The following is an 18,852-nucleotide window of genomic DNA, read 5'->3' as shown; positions in this document are numbered from 1 at the left end:
TGAGGCTTTCCAAGCCTGTCAGGCCCATGCATCATCTTTCCTCCATGAAATTACAAGCTGTGGTTAGGGCAGAGGTTGTGAGCTCTCCAAGAACGTCACTGGGCCAAGAGTGGTGCTGGGCCAAATGTGTCTGTGGAGCTGTAATTGGTCATATCACAACCACCTGGGCCTTTTAGACTCGAACCAGTAAGACTTTTGTTGCTTCTTCTACACCTTTACAGTGACCATGAAATTCCAGTGCTGATCAATATTTACTTGGTTCACATATTAACTACTAGACCAGACAGGGAGTAGCAGAGACCCAAGCCCAAGATAAAGTGCAAAATCCACATAGTCTGTCTTTGTAAATAGTTTGTACTTTAGAATAAAGAGTAAAACACCAGTCAAAAACTAAACTGAAACATTTAATTGCTTTATAAAATAAGATTATGAAATTCTATATAAAAATCCAGCTTCTTAAATATGGTACATTCACTTCCTCACAGAATATTTAAATATTCAGGTCACTTGAGCTATATTTTCACTGTATTTGAGTTAAAATCATTGGATAAATTAAAACATCCTTACCAAAAGATACCACAACTTATACAAATAATACTAAGCAATAATACATTTTTTAAATACAAAATGTAAAGAAATTAATAACTCTTAGGGCATGCTACAAAATTTTACCAGAAAAATATATGGAATCATATTTGTTTAGCTAGAAAATATACAGTGTGCTTTCCAATTCTCTTCCTAAAATTCAATCTCATATCCATTTAACTTAATAAATATGTACAACAAAAATGTTTATTCCTTGAACAATATAAATAGCAAATACTGGAGTAGAGCCTGGTCTGGCATTCCTTTCTCATCTAGTGACTATAGTGGGACTTTTCAACTCTGAATGTGCAAAAATGCAGAATCAGGCCCTTAGTTTACCATCGGGTTAATAGCTTTTACAAAAGTGATTTTTATTAAAGAAAAAAAAAAACAGCAAAAAAAACCCTTCAAAACCACTGCAGGAGACTTAGAACTATTCCAGTCAGGCATTTCTATAAATAGTAAATCAAAATGTAGTGAAATAACGTTCCAGTTTAATTACTGCTGGCAGTAATTAGGGAAGAATAGTCAGTGGAGATAGAAACGTATCTTGAATTAGACACATCTTACTTTCACAGATTTAAGTTGGTTCCCTACCATTTCTAAAAAGAGTTTCTGGTATAATCTATACATTGTAAATCTGTGAAGAAACTTTATCACCTTCTTCAGGCTTTGGATGGTTCGTTTTGGAAAGTGGTACATTTTCAAGTGCTTCAGTCCATACATTAAACCTTTAATGGTGTCTTGGTCACCATTCTTTATTCTCCACAGATTGAGAAGCTTCAGAACTTGCTCGGTGGGTTGACATAGTTTCATTGTGCGCTCAACATCTTCTTTTCCCACTTTCTTGCCTGGCAAGCTTGCCATCAGCGTGTTGAGATGTTCAAAGGTGAGGTTCAGGTGGCCAACATGCTTTAAGACACTGTTTTCGCAAAGATCAATATCTATAGAAAGCAAAAAGAGAAGAGAGCTAAGTACAGCATATTACAACTTTACTGTAGCCGGCAAAAAACCTTCCAAAATTCCAAGCTGAATTTGCTTTCCAAATTTCTTTGCTTCAAATAATTCTCCCATCTTTGCTTTTTTGGGCCCATCTATCCTGTAAAATGTTGTGTACGTGATAGGACTCCTGGTATTTGCTTCCAGTGCATGAAAATTTAGCTCATTCTCTTCAGAAATGCTTAGGCAAGCTTTGTTAAAATAGTAATTTTGAATTTTGAAGTACTCTAGACACTTCCTAGACTCACATAAGCATACATACTAAATAGCAAAGGGGTAAAAAAAACATTTCTGCAGCATTTTTCAAATCTATTCTGAGTGGACAAAATGTCATTTGAATGTGGTGGTTGTTGGTGGTTCACATGAAAAGAGTTGGCCTGACTACTGTAAAAAACCTTGTTATTAATACTGCAGCACTATTTCATCTTTGAAACGCGTCTTGGTAGATTCAGCACAAACAAAGCCGAATCAAATAAACAAATGAATCAGCATGACAAAGAGGTACCAGAAGGGAAAAAGAAGGGAAAGCCTCTCCATGGTATTCATCCAGTCACAAATATCAACCTCTACTTTACAGAAGACAAACTGCACTCTCAGCTTCAGGGAACCAGCTCCCTCTAACCTCGGTTGCTCAGATATTACAGTGAGAAACACTTTCCTCACTTGATCAAAATTCTTTGTATGTTGTGCAGTCTTAAAAGGGGACCTTGGTCATGGCACAACACACACTCCAAAGTAAGCAACAAGTCTGGGAAGAATTCAGTCCTTGACTGATCTGGATAAGTGGAATTCTGTTCCTGCTTCCCTTTGACTTTCCTCTGCTTATTGCATTGATGTATCTCAGTGAAGGCCTGCAGGCCCTTCTCCAAGCACAACACATCCCCAGGGGGTATTTGATCCAAGCAATTTTAAGTGCCATTCAGAAGGTTTTTTATAATGCATATGCTATCACAATAAGATACCTTGGATAATCTTCTTGACCATATCCTGTTCTTTGTTTTGCTGCTTCCACAGTTTCAAAAGATGGAAGGTCTGCTCTTGAGGGCTGTGCCTTTGTTTAATCCTTTCAATATTTTCTGTGCTAACCTTTGTCCCAGGCAAGCTGTCTGCTAGTATGTTCAGCCAGTTAGGTGTGACATGAGTAGGAACAGCAAACCTGAACATAGCCTCCTCACACAGGGTTACATCTGAAATGAGAAAGAGAAGATGTCAGTTGTTCTGACCTCTTACCTTAAATGTCTCAGGAAAAAAAACCAAAAACAACAAAACCAAAAAACAACAACAACCAAGCAGCAAAAATGATAAGAAACAGTATTTAAAAAACAGACTAAGAACTTGTCTTTGTAGTGCTGTTTCTCTTTGTGCTTGAGTTCTTTTTGGTCTGAGCTACAATAATTAAAATTCTACTATGGCCATCACCATAGCAGGCAAAGAGCTAACAAGCTAGGTATTTTTATCCTGGATTTTAGTAAATTAATTTTAACAATAACCAAAGGTATGTTTTCAGAGGACTCTTCCTTAATATGATACACACCTATTCCACATTTTTGAGGTGTCGTATCTGTATTTTCCTGACAGATGTTGTCACGAACCTCATTTCCTTTCAAAGCTATTTTGAAACCCAGGGCACTACAGTTTGTGTGCTTAAGACAGGCTGCTTTGGAGGAGGTTTCATTTGAGAAAAATCCCTCTGGACATCTCTCACATACAGTGTCACTCTCAGGGGTACCTGTGGAAACAAGAAAACAATGCATCCAATTACATATAACCTCAACTGGAGGGAAAAAAAATTAAAAAGAAAACAGCAAAAAACCATTCCTCTCTAAACTGTCATGCATCTGCTTTTCATGTTTGTGATCTATTAAGGAATCACTTTGGAAGAAAAAGAGACCGAAGATGCCTTAGGAGAAGGATGTTCCTGCTGATGCAATACAGTAAAGAGTACTCTTAAATATGTTACCAAGTTTAAAATTGGTGATTACTGATTAAATCAGTAATTTAGTAAAGTAATATCTTTATAACCTTGATTACTCAAGTCTATTCAGACATTACACTATGTCTGATCTTCATCCTTCAACTATACAAATATTCTGTAAAGTAAATAAGAGGAAAAAAAATTTCACTCTGAAAATTCTGAATTTCACTCTGCAATAACTGCCCAGAACCTTACTTGAATAGGTTACTTCAGTTCTAGATAAAAATACAATCCAATTCAATATCAGCTAAAGACAACAATTTTGAGATTCTTTTTGGGCCTTGAATAAAGCACTATTAAAGCAAAGAAAGCAGTGTCCAATAATAAAAACAATATTTAATAGACATACATGTTCTGCTTGGTGATTTATAATGCATAGTTTTACTTCAGAACTAAATATATGATACCACTAGAGAATCACAACATATGGTTCTAACATAGTAAGAAAACAAATCCATGAAATCTGAAACTATGCAGTCTAACCACCAGTGGCAGGAAAGTAACAGCATCAATAACTGCTGTATACTCACTCCTAATTCATCCTTATTCATCCAACATTTAACAAGTGCCTTAAGTCTGGTATCTAATACTGCATTATTGAACATGAGCTTAAGCACATGCTTGAAATTTATTTGAAAAAATTGGAAACTATATTTGAATAAGAAAATACCTCCATCTAGTGTATTTTTTAAGTATTTACATGTGGATGTTAATTTTAATGTTAGCTTTTTAGCAATCTTTTCTTTATTTTGGGAAATCCTTAGAGAAAAAGAGTATTATGCATCTCGAGTTTTCAATCAGCTGTGAAATCAAGAAGAGTGCTTGCATACAACCTGCCCTAGCACTTCATCAGACAACGAGTGAAAACAAAGGAGTTTACAGTGGCCAGGGTCCCTGTGCATTCTGCAGCCCCAGCATTGCCCGTGCGCAGTGCGCGCTGCCTGCAGCTCTGCTGGACACAGCTGCGGGCGGCACCTGCACCCACGGGCAGCACTCAGCTGGCCCGAGACAGCTGCACTTCGGCAACTACCCCTGCCACAGACAGGCTCTCCGTGTGCCGGCAGCAAGGACGTGCAAGAAAGGAGTGTTCCGGCAAAGGGTGCATCGTTCTGCTCAGAGCTTGCTGCATAATCTTTGCAGCACAAGGCAGGAATATACCGCGTTCTCCATCAGTGTTCTCAGGACTGAGCATAAAGTCACCCTCCAGCTCTGCCAGCTTCTCCACTGTTTATTTCGCCGCTCTTGTTAAGGGCACGAATTGCCGCTGTCTGCCTGCCCTTCTGCCACTCCTTCCAACCCTCCTGGAATCCCCCATTCTTCCCAGGGAAACGGCAGCAGCCACGGGGGAGACAGCTGCCTCGCAGCAGGGCTGCTTTCCCAGCACAATGCTGCTTATTATAAACCCTGCCTCAGCCAGGGCCGGCCGCGGCAGAAAGGAACAAAGCCTTAATCTTCACTCACAAAAAGGGACTACAGAGGAAGGTGATATCCCAGTGTAATCATGAGCCATGAGCACCAGGGAAACAGAATTCTAATGCTTTAAGCCTTAAATGAAGCACTGGACCACACCATTTCCCTGTGTGGGAGTGGAATCATACTTTTCTGCTCTTAGGTTTTATTTCACCTGAATGTGCATCATTACAAAGTTCAAGGCTATCATATGGCAAAAAGCAGTAACACAGTTAGTTACTTATTACTTACCAATAAGCAGTACATGCTTATTAAACTCTTAGTTGTTGCCTCACCTCAAAAAGTGGTATTGACACAGGGGGATGCAATTATTTTTACAATGTTTTCATTCCTTTTTTGAGGTCTGCTTGGGTTTAGCTGGTTCAATCTGACGGTCTTTTGGAAACAAACTTTTTAAGATGTTACAAAATTCAACATTTTATCTTCTTTAAAAGTTTGCTTCATTCTGATCTAAGGGATTGAAATTTGTCTGCCATATTTCACTGTGCTCGGAGGGATGCAGCAGGCTGGTTGCTCAGACAAGTTATGCTTTCACCTCCCAAAGTCTTTCTGAGGATTTTGTTTCTGGTCCCTTTTGACTTGCTGCTGAGATACAGTGGAACCTCATTAACCCAAGCCCCTGGGTATAATAGTTTAGGTTAATGAAGGTTTACAATATGGAAATTTGGTAACTGCCAGGTGGAAATGCTTAACAGTGGAAGGGCATCAGGGTAAAGCTTCATCAGCCAATTACTCAAGGACTAGTGAGCAGCTACAGCAGTGACATTTCTCCTTCTGCCAAAGCTGCTCTCCAGTGAGAGGTTCATAACCCAGAAAAGGACTCCCAACCTGTCATTCAGCTCAGCACTAAAATGCACAGGCCAGCCCTAGCGTTTCTCACTGCAGGTACCTCATTCCTAGGGAAATCATTCTGCCTGCAGGTGTCTGAGACACTTTGATTTTCTGCATTTCCTTCCTCAGTGCTCTTCTCCAGGCAGTTATCAAGCTCTGGTACAATGACAATTAACAATTCTTTCAGGTTGTGTTAAATACTGGAGCTAAACTGGGCCACAGCATTTGCCAAACAATAAATGATGTATTTGGTTTTGAGGGAAGAACAAATTATTGGTTTAACAATTTATGTTGTCTTAAATGAAGAATACACTCCACTGAAAAGTGCTGCTTTGCTCTATATTCCCACCAGACTTTCAGCATTGTGCCAGCTTGCTTGACAAAGAAATGGTTGTTTGCTTGATAATAGTAACAGTTTCCCTAAGAACGAAAATTCCACTTAGGATGCTGATAATTAATTATTATCACATATTGCAGTGACACTAGAGCTATATTAATGTTGTTATAATTATATACTTGGTGTCAAACATGTAGTGCTCCTGGTGTTTGTCAAGATATACGGTTGCTTGAAACAGCAGATTTCAAAATGAAAACCATTATTATTTTTCACACACACAAATACTACATTCCAGATAATGTTCCCTTAAAAGAGGCAATCCATCATGTTTCTCATTAGAGTGCAATTTGCTACATTTGCTACTGCCATTAAGTTATATATTACAGCAGGAGCAGGGTATTCCACTGAGAAACCTTCCTTTGGCTACAGTCCAAATGATGCAGAATAGGACAAGTTCAATTGGCTTTACAATTTACTGTCCTGCAATTTCATCTGGACAAGCCTCTTTCCTAATCTTGCAACTGCCACGAGCCGCGGACGCGCTGCCGAGCTCCGATCACGCCTGTGCCTATGGAGGAGCGGGACCCACCTGCCTGGGCAACCCCGGAGCCGGGCGGACACTCCGTGTGCCTCAAGCAGAACTCGAGCTCCAGGTACCTGCCCGGGACGCACTCGCAGATGCGGTTCTGCGTGCTGGAGCACTCCTGCCTGACGAGCTGCAGCTCCTTGCACACGGTGCTGCAGTACTGGCACTCCTCGTTGCTGTTCCACTCGTCGGCGTAGTACTGAGCCGGGCACGGAGCGCACTGCGTCGGGCTGCTGGCGCTGCAGTGCCGCTTCACGTAGCTCCCCGGAGGACACTGGTCACACAGCAGCTGGCGAGATGTCCCTGGGTCGTAATGGAGATACTTGGGGGGAGAGTCATCCTGGAAGGTCCACTTGACAGAAATGTCCAAGAGCTAGCAACAGGAAAACAAAACATCGCTTCCTTTTAGTTCCGGGGAGCACCGTGATCACAGGGAAACCTGCACTTCAATGAGTTTATGAGTCTACTCATGCCACTCATTTTCAAACAAATATTTGCATTAGAAATTTCTGAGATACTGGCAAGCTTCCAGACTCTCCCATGTCTATCTTAGAATGGGAAAGTTTTAGGATCTTATCTAGCAAATCTTCCCGACCTAAGTGATTCCTTCCATAGATGTAGATACTATTCTCTGATTTACACCCTTTTAATATCACTGGGCAATGACCTTTTACTGCCTGGCACCAGAAAATTTGTCCAATGCACAGCAAAGGTGGGGATTATATACCTTTGTGCTCTTAAGTAGAAATTGTGCCTGAACATATGAATATGACCAGTGTAGTGCACCATTACCACAGATACTTTTAAAGGTGATTCCTTACACTATTTCTCTTACACTACTTTTTACAGAAAATAATGGCTAGAACAATAGAGGTTACTTTTTAATGCCTTCCATTCAATTTTGCACTGATATGCAGAAGCTTTTGGGATGTAATGTGGCAACTTCATCAAAGGAGAAGACACAGCTTGAAACAAAGGTAAGGAATGATGTGGGGTATGAAGGGCACATTAAGGACTCAATTGCATGAGCTGGAAGAGACCAGGCCAATGCTTTCATTTCCTACCTGAAACCCCAGGCTCACAGCTGTTGTGAAAAGCTGGTTCAGTACCAGCACATGCCATGACAGCTAGAGTCCTCCTGCTTCCTACAACAGTCAGCTTTGCTGGTGTGACTGGGGACCTGGTGAGCTGAGACAGCCTGCCTTGCTGCAGAGACAACCTCCATATCACTTTGTTTTGGTCTTATACTCAAAATCTGGTTCTGTGATTCTGTCAGTCTACCACAAAAATAACTCTTGAGAACCACCCTGATCCCCACAGGGTCTGCCAACAGCTCACTCTCCTCACTGATAACGCAGCTCTGTCCCAGCACTGCATGCATGGCTGCATGGGCCCCTGCTCTTCCAAAACTTGTACATTATTTTATAAAGATGAAGTAAACTGGATCTGACTTAAGATATTTTTCAGTGTATCCAATAAAACTATAGATCTAATTGACTTGTCTTTATTGCTAATTTAATCCTCGTCTGCTAACACAGAGTTGCCAACTCAATTTCAAAAATGTATTTCCTCTTTTCCAAATGTCCACAAAGTATAAGTGGAATTAACTTTTTTTTTTTAAAGTTGTATTTTCTTGAGATGCTTCATTTAAGGGCCTCACTTCCTCACTTCTGCCATATCATGGCACGTCTAAAGCCATAGTCTTATTAAGTTTGGAAATGACAATTTAAACTTCATCTGCATGAACACAATTCACAGTAAACAACAAGTGATATGAGACGCTTAACTTAGGAACTCTTATTGCTTAAGCTAGTACTCTTAAATGCATTCTCCAATTGCACATCTATGAATCCACTTTTCATACAGCTGTACTTGGGCTGAGGAATGAAATGCAGATAGTATGGATATTCCCTGTAGCCTCTTGTAGGTACCCTTGACTAATAATGCTCTTGACTGATAACTTATCAGATTTCTAGAGGTGGAGATCTCAGTTTTCTTGTGGTCTAGATGCACAATACCTTTCACTGTGAGAAATTCCTTTTTAGTCTTTGAAGTTTGATAAACAACTCAATTTTCCTTAAATGACTGGATCTGTTTTATGTGATCTATTTAACAAAGAGGGTGCAGCACATTTTTTAATAGTGAGTGGCTTTACATTGAGGAAAAATGCCCCCACCCTTGGTAAATCTACAGCTATGACTCTAGTAATAAGGAAGTCCTGGTAATCTCATTAATTGTTGATGTGAACAGCGAAGTTTTCTTCTATGTTTTTAGTTCACTAATAGATAATACAGCATCCCAGAGTCCAAGACTTGCATGGACACAAACATTCCCTTCACAGAACATATCTGACTCATGTGGCACAGGCACTACAAAGATAAGCATCAACCCACACTTCACACAGGTATCTGTGGAAACTCCCAACAGAGGTGAAAATCTGACACTGTGAAAATTATTAGGAACAGCAACCAGTCATATGGGCAGCAGTCCTTGTGCAGAAACATCAGTATTCCTGCTCTGCAGTGCACAGCTCCCCACAAATCCAGAGCTGTCCCTGCAGTAGAATCTGCTCCTCTGGGTTGTGCCTCTGCCCATGGTGACACATTTTCAAGAATGTGAAGTAATGAACAGCTAGGTGAATCATTTCATAGCTGTTAACTCTACCCTGCAACATGTAGGAGCAAGAATAACAAGATTTTATCTATTTTCCTTACTAAACTATTTACATGGGAAACCATGTATGAGGTGAATAAAGAGTTTTGCTGCAGTGGATGATTCAGCATTAAAATTAATTAGAATTCAATAATCAGGATATGAAAGCATAGGAATATGTAGGGGAAAATGGAGGCATCTGCTCCCTGAAGAACCTACAGCTGTGGGAAACAAGCCAATAAAAATTGAAAACATTTCAACACAATTTGAAAGGAATTGACTTTAAAAATTGAGCAAAACAATACTTGAACTATATGTGTGTGAGACATACTGAGTTTTGTCCTTGGAAGAACCAATAACTATAAACTGATAATGGCAACTAGAATATTATTAATCTAAATGAGCATAACCAAACCTAATAATAATAGAATAAATAAATCAGCATCACTAAAAGAGGAATCAGCCTTCCCATTTGATTTTTTTTCTTTTTCCTTTTAAGACAAGAGCACATCACACTTGTTTTCCCTTTTTTTCTCAGAAACACATTATGTAGCTGCAGTAATCCATTGATCAATGGCTGAGCCACATGTATGGAGGAACCAATTGTTTTATTTAGTAAAATAAAAAGATTATTTTATTTAGTAAAATACTATGACAAAAAGATCCAAGATCCTTGAGTCAAACTAAAGATATGCAATGAATATCTCAGAATTTTACCAGAGCATTTTATACATAATTTGCAACATAGAGCTAGATCACCATTACAGCTGTTTGACTACTATGAGCCTATTGGCACAGGGAGCTGTGCAAATCAAAAATAGTGATATTTCTTCCATCTCTTCTATGCATCAGATATCAACCACAGCCACAGACAGCATACAGGTCTTTTTAGGGCATTTTATCTGGACTTAGTTTTAGACCAAATGTAGCCATCACTATGTTGCTAAGTACATTCCTAGACCTCAATCCCCAATACCACACTTCATAAGACTACTGTAGGTTATTTGATAATACTTAAGAAAAAATATCTGCAATATTGTTTTCTATGCAGTCCAAACACACATAGCACAACTGAGTATTCTGAATATTGATATGCAACCTGCAAATCAGAAGGTATCTTTAAACCCACATCAGATGCCAAATTAAAGTCAATCTATTTTTCAGATGTTTTGCAAGAATTCAGTAGTAATGGTGGAAGATAATGAAATATAATTTTCACTATTTTTACTGCAGCAACTTGGCACAAACAGAATGAAAAGGCTCTTTTGTCCCCCAGTTCACAGAATAAGCTGGAGGGGAACATCACTAAATTGTTCTTTCTCCTGGCCTAACACACCCTGAGTTTGTGCTTACATTAGGAATTTGCATCACCTGTTACAGCAGATTTGCAGAGCAAAACAGATGGTGCTGAGCACCTGACATCCACATTATGTATTATTCTGAGGGGATATTTTGGACTAACTTCAATCTGCTCTCATGGACAAGCATGCATTAGTGGTTACAGTGCATCTGGTGTCTCTGGGGCCCATCTCTAGATTTGCTTTCATCAGTTCAGTTTACTTTGGTAAATCCACTTCGTGCACTCCAGGGCTGCTCTGATATGGAAACTAAAATACAGTAAATAAAGATGATCAGGAGAGGCCCTTCAATAGCATGTTCCTAAGACAAATTAAAATGGCATTTAAATGCATTTTATGTCCTTCCTGACATTTCCTCTCCTAAACTCATTGCTATGACCAAGTTGATAGCAGTTTCTTAGCTACACAAACCTCTGATTGACTGAATGTCCATATTGAAATGCAGTCTATATACTAAGCACCTGAATGTCTTCTATTCACTAAGCACTATTTGAGCACAGGAAAGTGCCATGATCTGAACTTACTAATTCTGAACAGTGGTCTCCCCAAAAGCTTCACAGAAAGCAAGATTTCTTCCATAAACATGCCTGGTCTGTTTTGCTCTTGCTGGAAAAGGTGTCATGTGCTAATTTGAAAGAAGGAAGAAATTACAAGTCCAGCTTCAGTCTACTGGAATCAGAAGTAGGGACAATGAGTATGTTCACCCTATAACTCTTCTGAAACCAAAGCTGGCATCCATCAGTGCTGCACACAACCAAATTAGTGGATTTATCATTCAGAAAATTGTGTAAAATTCTGTTAATCCTTGTTTAGGAAAGGATAATTCACTGGGAAGCAGTACAGAGGAAGTTTCAAAGGAAATTGAGAGCTTCTTTTTGGAGAGGATCTGGACTTTTTCAATAGCTTGGCAAGTCACAAGAGAAGCTATGGATTCAGTACAGATAGACAGTGAACTCAGAGAGAAGAACTTTCTCTATTAAAGAATAATACTGGCAAATGAAAAAGGGATTCTCTTGTCAGAGGAAGATTGGGAACAGCCTTTCACTGAGAAGCAGGTGTAAGAAACCCATGTGTCCTAAATATAGCTCTCAATGCCTTTCTGAAAGGAAATACAACATTTAGTTTCCTGGAAAAGATGGCAAATGGACTGAAGGGATCCAGGCAGTTTCTTTCGGTTTTAAATCCTCAGCCAATTCCTTACATGCCAGCACTAATGGAAGAAAATAATGTTAAGTATCTTTTTCATCTTGACAAATTAATTGCTAGTGTGATTCATCTGTAAACAGTTTTCCTAAGGTTAGTAAAATGCAAGGCTCAATTTTATAAAAAACCCCTAAAGGTTAGGGGTTTTTGTTCTGTGAGTATGAAATTCTATCAATAACAAAATTGTTATAGCAAAACAAAAACAAAAACAAAAACAAAAAACCAAAACTAGAACAAAACCTAATATAATTAACTACATCTAACAACCTATTGGGTGAAATGGAGTTTTAGTGTCATAGGCTCACTGCTAAAAAGACTGAAGAACTCAGTCTTCCTCCATGTCCCTGGGGGAAATCCTGGGCACCTCTCAGGATGGCTGTCTCAGTGTGAGGAATTGGGATGAACTGTAAATACTGAAATACATGTCTAGTGTAAGTCAGTGTGATGCAAGCAAATGCTGAGAACTTATTCAAGATGAATTACCCAAGGTTAGACAGCAGCTCTTTCACTGTGTTACTCAGCACATTAGGCCTGAAGCTATATTTCTCCATACCATCCTTATGTCAGCATACACATAAAAGGCCTGTGCAGTCCATTTGTTTGATTCCTTAGAAGATGCTTTTGAAAGAGAAATAATGTGATTGTAAAATTCCATTTCAGATCTTGGGCAAAAAAAATACACGCCCTTTTCTTTCATCTTGAAATGTAAGGCAAAGAGCCGCTTGATTTCTCTCGTTGAATTAAAATGAACTAGAAGACAAAGCACATGAAGTAAAAATCCTTCAAGCATCATCCCTTTAAATCAGTGCTTTGTGGCAGAAAAGAGAGTGGCTTTTCAGCATATGAAAATATTATTATATAGCTTGGCTTTGTGGTTTTGGGTTGTAGACCAAAGGAGAATGTTTAATTTGCTGAGAAAGATAAATCTGTTTCTGTTTTGCATTCCACAAGTATTCCAAAGCATATTTTCTTGTGTGATAAATAATCATTCAAGACATCTGTCAGATTGCTCCCAGTGTTTGCATTGGGTTCAAAGTAAAACCTCACAACTCTCCTACTTTGCCTTCTAGATAAAATATTTGGACAAAGCAAAGGCAGGAGGCTTTCACATATCCTCAACCCTTAGGCAAAATTCCTCACTGAAATCATGCACAGGCCCAGAGAAATCGCACTGGCAAAATATAGCACTGGATGATATTATCAAGGTCCTCTTCCATGAATAGCTTGTATCTCAGATCCAGTATGTGACAAAGCCATGCTGGATCAGATCCACATCCACCTATTGAAAATCACCATTGTAAAATACTTGCCATCCTGGCAGAAATTACTCCCATCTAGCTCTCATCCATCTCCTCTTGCTGCTCTGGAGGCCCCTGCAATCACCAGCTTTAACTTGTTTGGGCCAGCAGCTCTGCAGCACTGCTGACCTGACCTGTGGGTGCTGCAGGCTCACGAGAGCACTGCCCAGGCAAAGGACCTTTCTGCAGACCCCACCAAGTGCCAGGTACACAATGAAACCTGACATGGAGTCATCTTCACTGGTTGGAGTTCAGCTAGAAAGTTCTTCTACATTTTACCAACTGCTTCATTGTAATCCACTCACTTTGGACATAACAGGACCTATTTTTGTTTGGAAGACACTTTATGAAGTGGAGGCTCCTCTTTTACATAAGGAGTTCAACTGGTGACTCTCCTGAGTGACCTGTATTCGAAACTGAGGCTATGAAACACTATCTTCATTTCTCTGCCAGTAAAGGAATATGTCAAAAAGCCAAGTCTTGCAGAGACTTTTTGAGGCACCATTAGTTGTCATTCACAACCAATTTAGAGGTCTAAACTACTGTTTCATTTTCAGTGGTAGGAAAATGTAATTCAGGTGAAGAGCAGTTTTAGATCTTAGCAAAGCAGCACTAAATTGAAAGTCTTCATTTATATGAGTTACATTTGCCTTGAAACCTGTAGAGGGACAAAGCAGGGAAAACTAACCAGATAACTCTCCAAAATATTTGTCTTACATTTTGGAACATTATTCACCAGAGTGATAGCAAGATTTAGAGCTAACCCAAACCTAGGATGTTCCCACTGTAACTACAGTATGCCTTTGCACTGACAGAATTACTAACAGCTGACTGCTAGCTAGAGGATGTATGTCCAGTACCATGTACAAACAGGGGTTTTTACAGAAGGAACAAAATTAAGTTTTCCATGAGATTTGAACAGTGGGTGCAACTTCAATTGTGACAATATCTTTTAAAAATTCTTCTGGTAACCTTAGTGTTTTATTTTTAACCAAGAAACATGCAGACATGCAGACAGAAAGAAAGTCAGACAGAAAGATAACTCCTACCCTCACAGGCTGCAAAGCCACTGCTGCCTACACACAGCAAACCCAACAGGCAGGCCAGAAAAAGAATGTCACATGTGCCCAGAGATCCAAAATAGAGAAAGGTCAAGTGTAAGGGTCAAGATAGTTATGTGACAAGTAATGAGATTCAGCTTTGGGGAATTTCTTTCCGTTCAGTCCAATTTCATAATGTTTGTAAGCAGCTTTAGTGTTCCAAGCACACAACACAAACATGAGTGCACCACCACATCAGGTTTAACCTTTCTGAAACCTTAGCAAAGAGGCCAAGGCTGAAAGTACATCATGCCCCAGATACAGTGTCTCCAAACTAGGTTGGGAGGTATGTGAGCCAGACACACAGAACTTTTATCTACAGTTGTACCTCCAAAAAGGGTTGTTGTACCTCCTAAAAACAGATACTAAAGCTACTTTTCTGAGATCTAGCACATCTGACAGTACTTAAACTTCACTAATTTTACTAAAATGTCACAATTTTTTAAAATAAATGGAATAACAACAACAACAACAACAATAATAATGCAGTTGAATGATCATCTCTTTGCTATGCACTGCCACTGATGTATTTCAGCTCCAAGACTCATCTGCCAGAGGATTATGCTGAACTTCACCAAATGCTATTACTTTGTGGGAGAACATGAACAGGCACACTGCATTAAATCAAAATCAAAATCCTGATGTGATTATTTTATGACAGCCACAGATAAGAAGCCAGGTTGATAATCAGATATTGCTGAAATTCCCAGATTAACTTCCTGTGATTTCATATTGACAAAGCAGGCACAACATCAGACATGGGATGAAAAAGTTGTCCTGCATTTCAATCTGCCGACCACAAGCCTGACAAATTTTACTTCCCGTGCACCATTAATTACTTTGGGTTTCCTTCTCAAAAAGCTCTTTCAGAAAGTTGTACAGAGAGTAATAAACATGCATTACTCATCAAATCCTGGAAATCTCGTTGCATTTATAAAAAGCTTTCAGAATAAATGGATCTCAGTTCTAATGCTCTGCCACAACATTAATGCTGTTGTGCTCACCAAAACAACCCAGAAGCAAGTTACTGTGCTGGCAAGAGCCTGCTCTGAATATTATTTTTTAATGTTTTTCTTTAAAAGTTTCCTTATGCAAAAGATGAAGAGCCTCCAAATAGATGTTACACAGTCTCTGTCTGTAGGCAGGTTTTAATTAAACTGAACTCATATACTATTCCATATGACTAAATGGATTAAATAACATTTTGAAAGATTTACTGCACTGCTAACATCTCTAATTTTGCATCTGGAAGTATCTTACTAAATCACCAAGTAAACAAAAACTTATTAAAGCAGGGGCTTATACCAGATTTAATAACCCAACTTCTTCTGTAATAGCTACTGACACAGCTACTAATTCATCACCTTCTTGCATATGAAGCTGAATTTTCTAAGCCAAGACAAGAACCACACACTAGTGGGTTTTTTTTGTGGTGTTCACAGTGGTTTTCCTGGGTTAGGAAGCCAACCCAGTACCTGAGAGTGCACTGCAGCAGAGATTAGAGGCACGCAGGGATGGAGCTTTTGTAAATCAGAAACAAACATTGTAGCCTACAGTTTCTAAATTCATTACTCGATACAGGTTTTTGCTTCAGACCAGTCTGATGAGGCCTTACAAAAGGAGGGAGGAAGGCAGGAAAAAAAAAAAAGCAAAATAAAAGCAAATCATGCCACTACCTTGAGAATGGGATGAAAATCCCTGCTGTCTCCCTGGAGCTGAACATGTCCATCACATTCCAAACTCACCAGGAAAGTTTGGAGAGATGAAACAAAAAGGGTTTACCAAGAAAACGGAAAGAAGACAAAGCAACCCACAAACAAACAAACAACCCCCCCAAAACCCCCAAATCTAAAACAAAAGCCCAGAAGAAAAGCCGTGTGTCTCTCCAGCCTGGTGTCTGAAGCTGCAATGCATCCTAGAGCCCATGTACCTCTGCGAAGGGACTCACCACAAGCGTGCAGCACAGGAACTTGTTCATTGTGGTCGGTGGAAGAAACCTCAGCGCGCTGGGAATCAGGCAGAGAGTCAGCGCCAGGCTCCAGCAGCTGCTTACATTCCCAACATTAAAGACACGATATATATATAGCCCCGGTGTAACAGGAAGCCTGGGCTCAGCTTTGATCACACATTCCCTGCCATGACCAAACTTTTCTCTCGCGCACTCCCCCTCACCTCCCCCCACCCCCTCTTTTTTTTTTTTTTTTTTTTTTTTTTAAGGAACCTGTAAAACTTGGTGACTTAATGGAACCCTTTGAGCACCGTAACCACAGACTGGAAAATGCAGGAGGGAGTGTCGGGGGCTGGCCAGGGGAGGGTTTAATTGCACCCTGTCTGGCTGTCTGGCTGTGCCGCCCTGCGCTGCAGCGGGGCCGGAGGGGAGGCTCCGCTCCCTTGGCTGCGCTCCCCGGGGGCTCCCAGCAGCGGGGCACGCTGGAAGCGAAGGCCAGGGCTGGGAAGCTGAGGAGAAGGAGGGTCCCCGTTCCTTCCCTTCCCTGCTGAGGCAGGAATGCGAGACACGGCGCCCGCCTCTCGCCGAGGCGCCGCCGGCCTGCACCGGCCCGAGGGGCTTGGCCCGGGAGAGGCCCGGGCGAGCGGCGACACCGGGCCCTTGCTGTGATTTTCCAGCGACAGTCGTGCCTTCAGCATGGTCCTGCCCCAGGAGAGGTCCCACTCAGGGCGCTGTTCTTCCTTCTCCCCTGTTTAAGTTAGAGAAGGGCATTTTTCTGAAGCCATAAGGATCAAACCCTGCCGTTCGTCCTTCCCGGGATTGCTCCGAGGGCTCCATAGAAGCCCCGGGGAACCTGTGTGTGCCAGGTGTGGAGCAGAGGAAGGTGCAGAGAAAGGATTTATTTTCCAACCTGCAGATAGCTATAAAGGATTATGGGAGCCTGTGGGATCCTGGGGAAGAAGCCAAACCTGATGTGCCTCCAGCTTTCACAGATGGTTTTTTCTCCCTTTTCACAGGCCAGACCAAAACCTCAGCTCTGGATATGCCAGCTCTTGAGCATTTGAAACTGGGGCCCCTATTGGCAATGGGTGTGCAGTTTCTCCCCTTTGAGTCACAAGGCTGAGCAGGATTGGCAAGAGTTAGGTGGAAAAAGCCTGCATATTGTTTCATAAAAATTCAGCTACACTGTCTGGAAACCATCATCTTCAAGGACAGCCTCACACGTGCCTCTTTACAAATCTATAGCCATTTGAACGTGCATCAAGCATAACCTAAGATTGAAACAGATTCTGGTTACACTTGTCAGGATGATAAAAATTCAAGACACTTGAATTAGTGGTAAGCTCTCTGTGAGAAGTGGTGTGAAAACTGGCACAGAAAGCCGACCACCTGAGGGAGCATTGCTGGTATTTGATGGGTAGTAGTCACCACTCGATTAGTATTGTACCTGGAATGGATGATACAAATGTTCCTGTAATCTTTTCACAACTTTTTAGTACTTTAGCATTTATTCTTAAATATATTTATGAATGTATCACCCAGGTAAAAGCACAGTAGTGCCAATAGTTGAATTTTACCTGTACATTCCCACATTTTCATTGTGGAGCAGTGGGAAGGATTGTTCCTGACATGTTCATCTTTGAGCATGTTAGGATAGCTTTGTGTGGTATTCTCCAAGCAGGGACCAACTTCAAGTGTCAACCATAATGCTACAGCAATTCCATCAGCAGAAGTTATTAAGTTCATAAGTGGAAGTTTAAATTAAACTACTTTTATCCTCTCAAAGGCCAAGAGCTGGACATGGCAATGTGTCTCTTCTGATTGGAGGCAGCTCCAGTGTCAAGTCAGGGGATCCTGGGAGGGAGGTGACGCTGATTGCCTTCATCTCAGATACAGCAGAAAGAAAAGCAGTAACTGCATAGCAAGCTCCCCGTGTTTAATTAACACTGTTAACTGCATTTCAGTGGGCTTTGGATGGGGCTATGTCTTCTCTTTGCTGGTACTAGCCATAAATGCCCAACAGCTGGCTCTGTCAAGAAATAAAACTATAGCTCATAAGCCTATTTAAACAGGTTAATGTGTATGGACAATAGTGTTCATATCAGAATTTTCTAGAGATGGAAATATTTTATGCAACTAACCAGTGCAGAAGACACATTAGAAAGCCATTGAAATTCTTCAGCTGAAAATGGTGCTGTTGTTAAGAAGAGGGATCTTCTTCAACACAACGATTTTGTGTATATTTTTGTTCAGAGTTAGATGTGCTGACTTCTCTGAAAAGATGTCTTTCATCCTTAAGCAGTGAAAAAACTGGCAGAGGTTAATGAGAAGAAAACAGATCCTCCTCAAGCTCATTCAGCTAAATGGAAGGGGGACAAGGTGTATCTGTTTCAATGACGATAGCGTGTTGGGACTGCTGCTAAGGAGACCATCACCTTAACCATACATGAACATGAACTTTTCAGCCATTTAATCTCTGTAGAGCTGGCTGTGGATGTTAGGAGGGAACT

At 40.6% G+C, this 18,852-nt stretch overlaps 1 protein-coding gene across 1 annotated transcript; it reads right to left on the bottom strand.

Annotated features, from left to right (window-relative positions):
* Positions 1 to 383: 383 nt before the first annotated feature.
* TNFRSF11B (TNF receptor superfamily member 11b) lies at positions 384 to 16,561 on the bottom strand. The gene is made up of 5 exons (XM_036378965.1): positions 16,343 to 16,561; positions 6,787 to 7,156; positions 3,119 to 3,313; positions 2,547 to 2,771; positions 384 to 1,529 (listed from the first exon to the last, which is right to left on the bottom strand). Exons 1-5 carry the CDS (start codon positions 16,370 to 16,372, stop codon positions 1,141 to 1,143), a joined length of 1,209 nt encoding a protein of 402 aa, XP_036234858.1. The 5' UTR covers positions 16,373 to 16,561; the 3' UTR covers positions 384 to 1,140.
* Between the last annotated feature and the right edge of the window lie 2,291 nt (positions 16,562 to 18,852).

Source organism: Molothrus ater, chromosome 1 (assembly GCF_012460135.2).
Source record: "Molothrus ater isolate BHLD 08-10-18 breed brown headed cowbird chromosome 1, BPBGC_Mater_1.1, whole genome shotgun sequence".
Classification (NCBI taxonomy): Eukaryota; Metazoa; Chordata; class Aves; order Passeriformes; family Icteridae; genus Molothrus; species Molothrus ater.
This window is presented reverse-complemented; position numbering and strand designations above follow the sequence as displayed.

Coding starts and splice junctions, on each gene's coding strand:
- TNFRSF11B (XM_036378965.1), bottom strand. CDS start 16,372: ATGAACAAGTTCCTGTGCTGCACGCTTGTG. Junction 2,772..3,118: donor ACCTCAAAAATGTGGAATAG/GTGTGTATCATA, acceptor TTCTCATTTCAG/ATGTAACCCTGTGTGAGGAG. Junction 1,530..2,546: donor GGTCAAGAAGATTATCCAAG/GTATCTTATTGT, acceptor TGCTTTCTATAG/ATATTGATCTTTGCGAAAAC.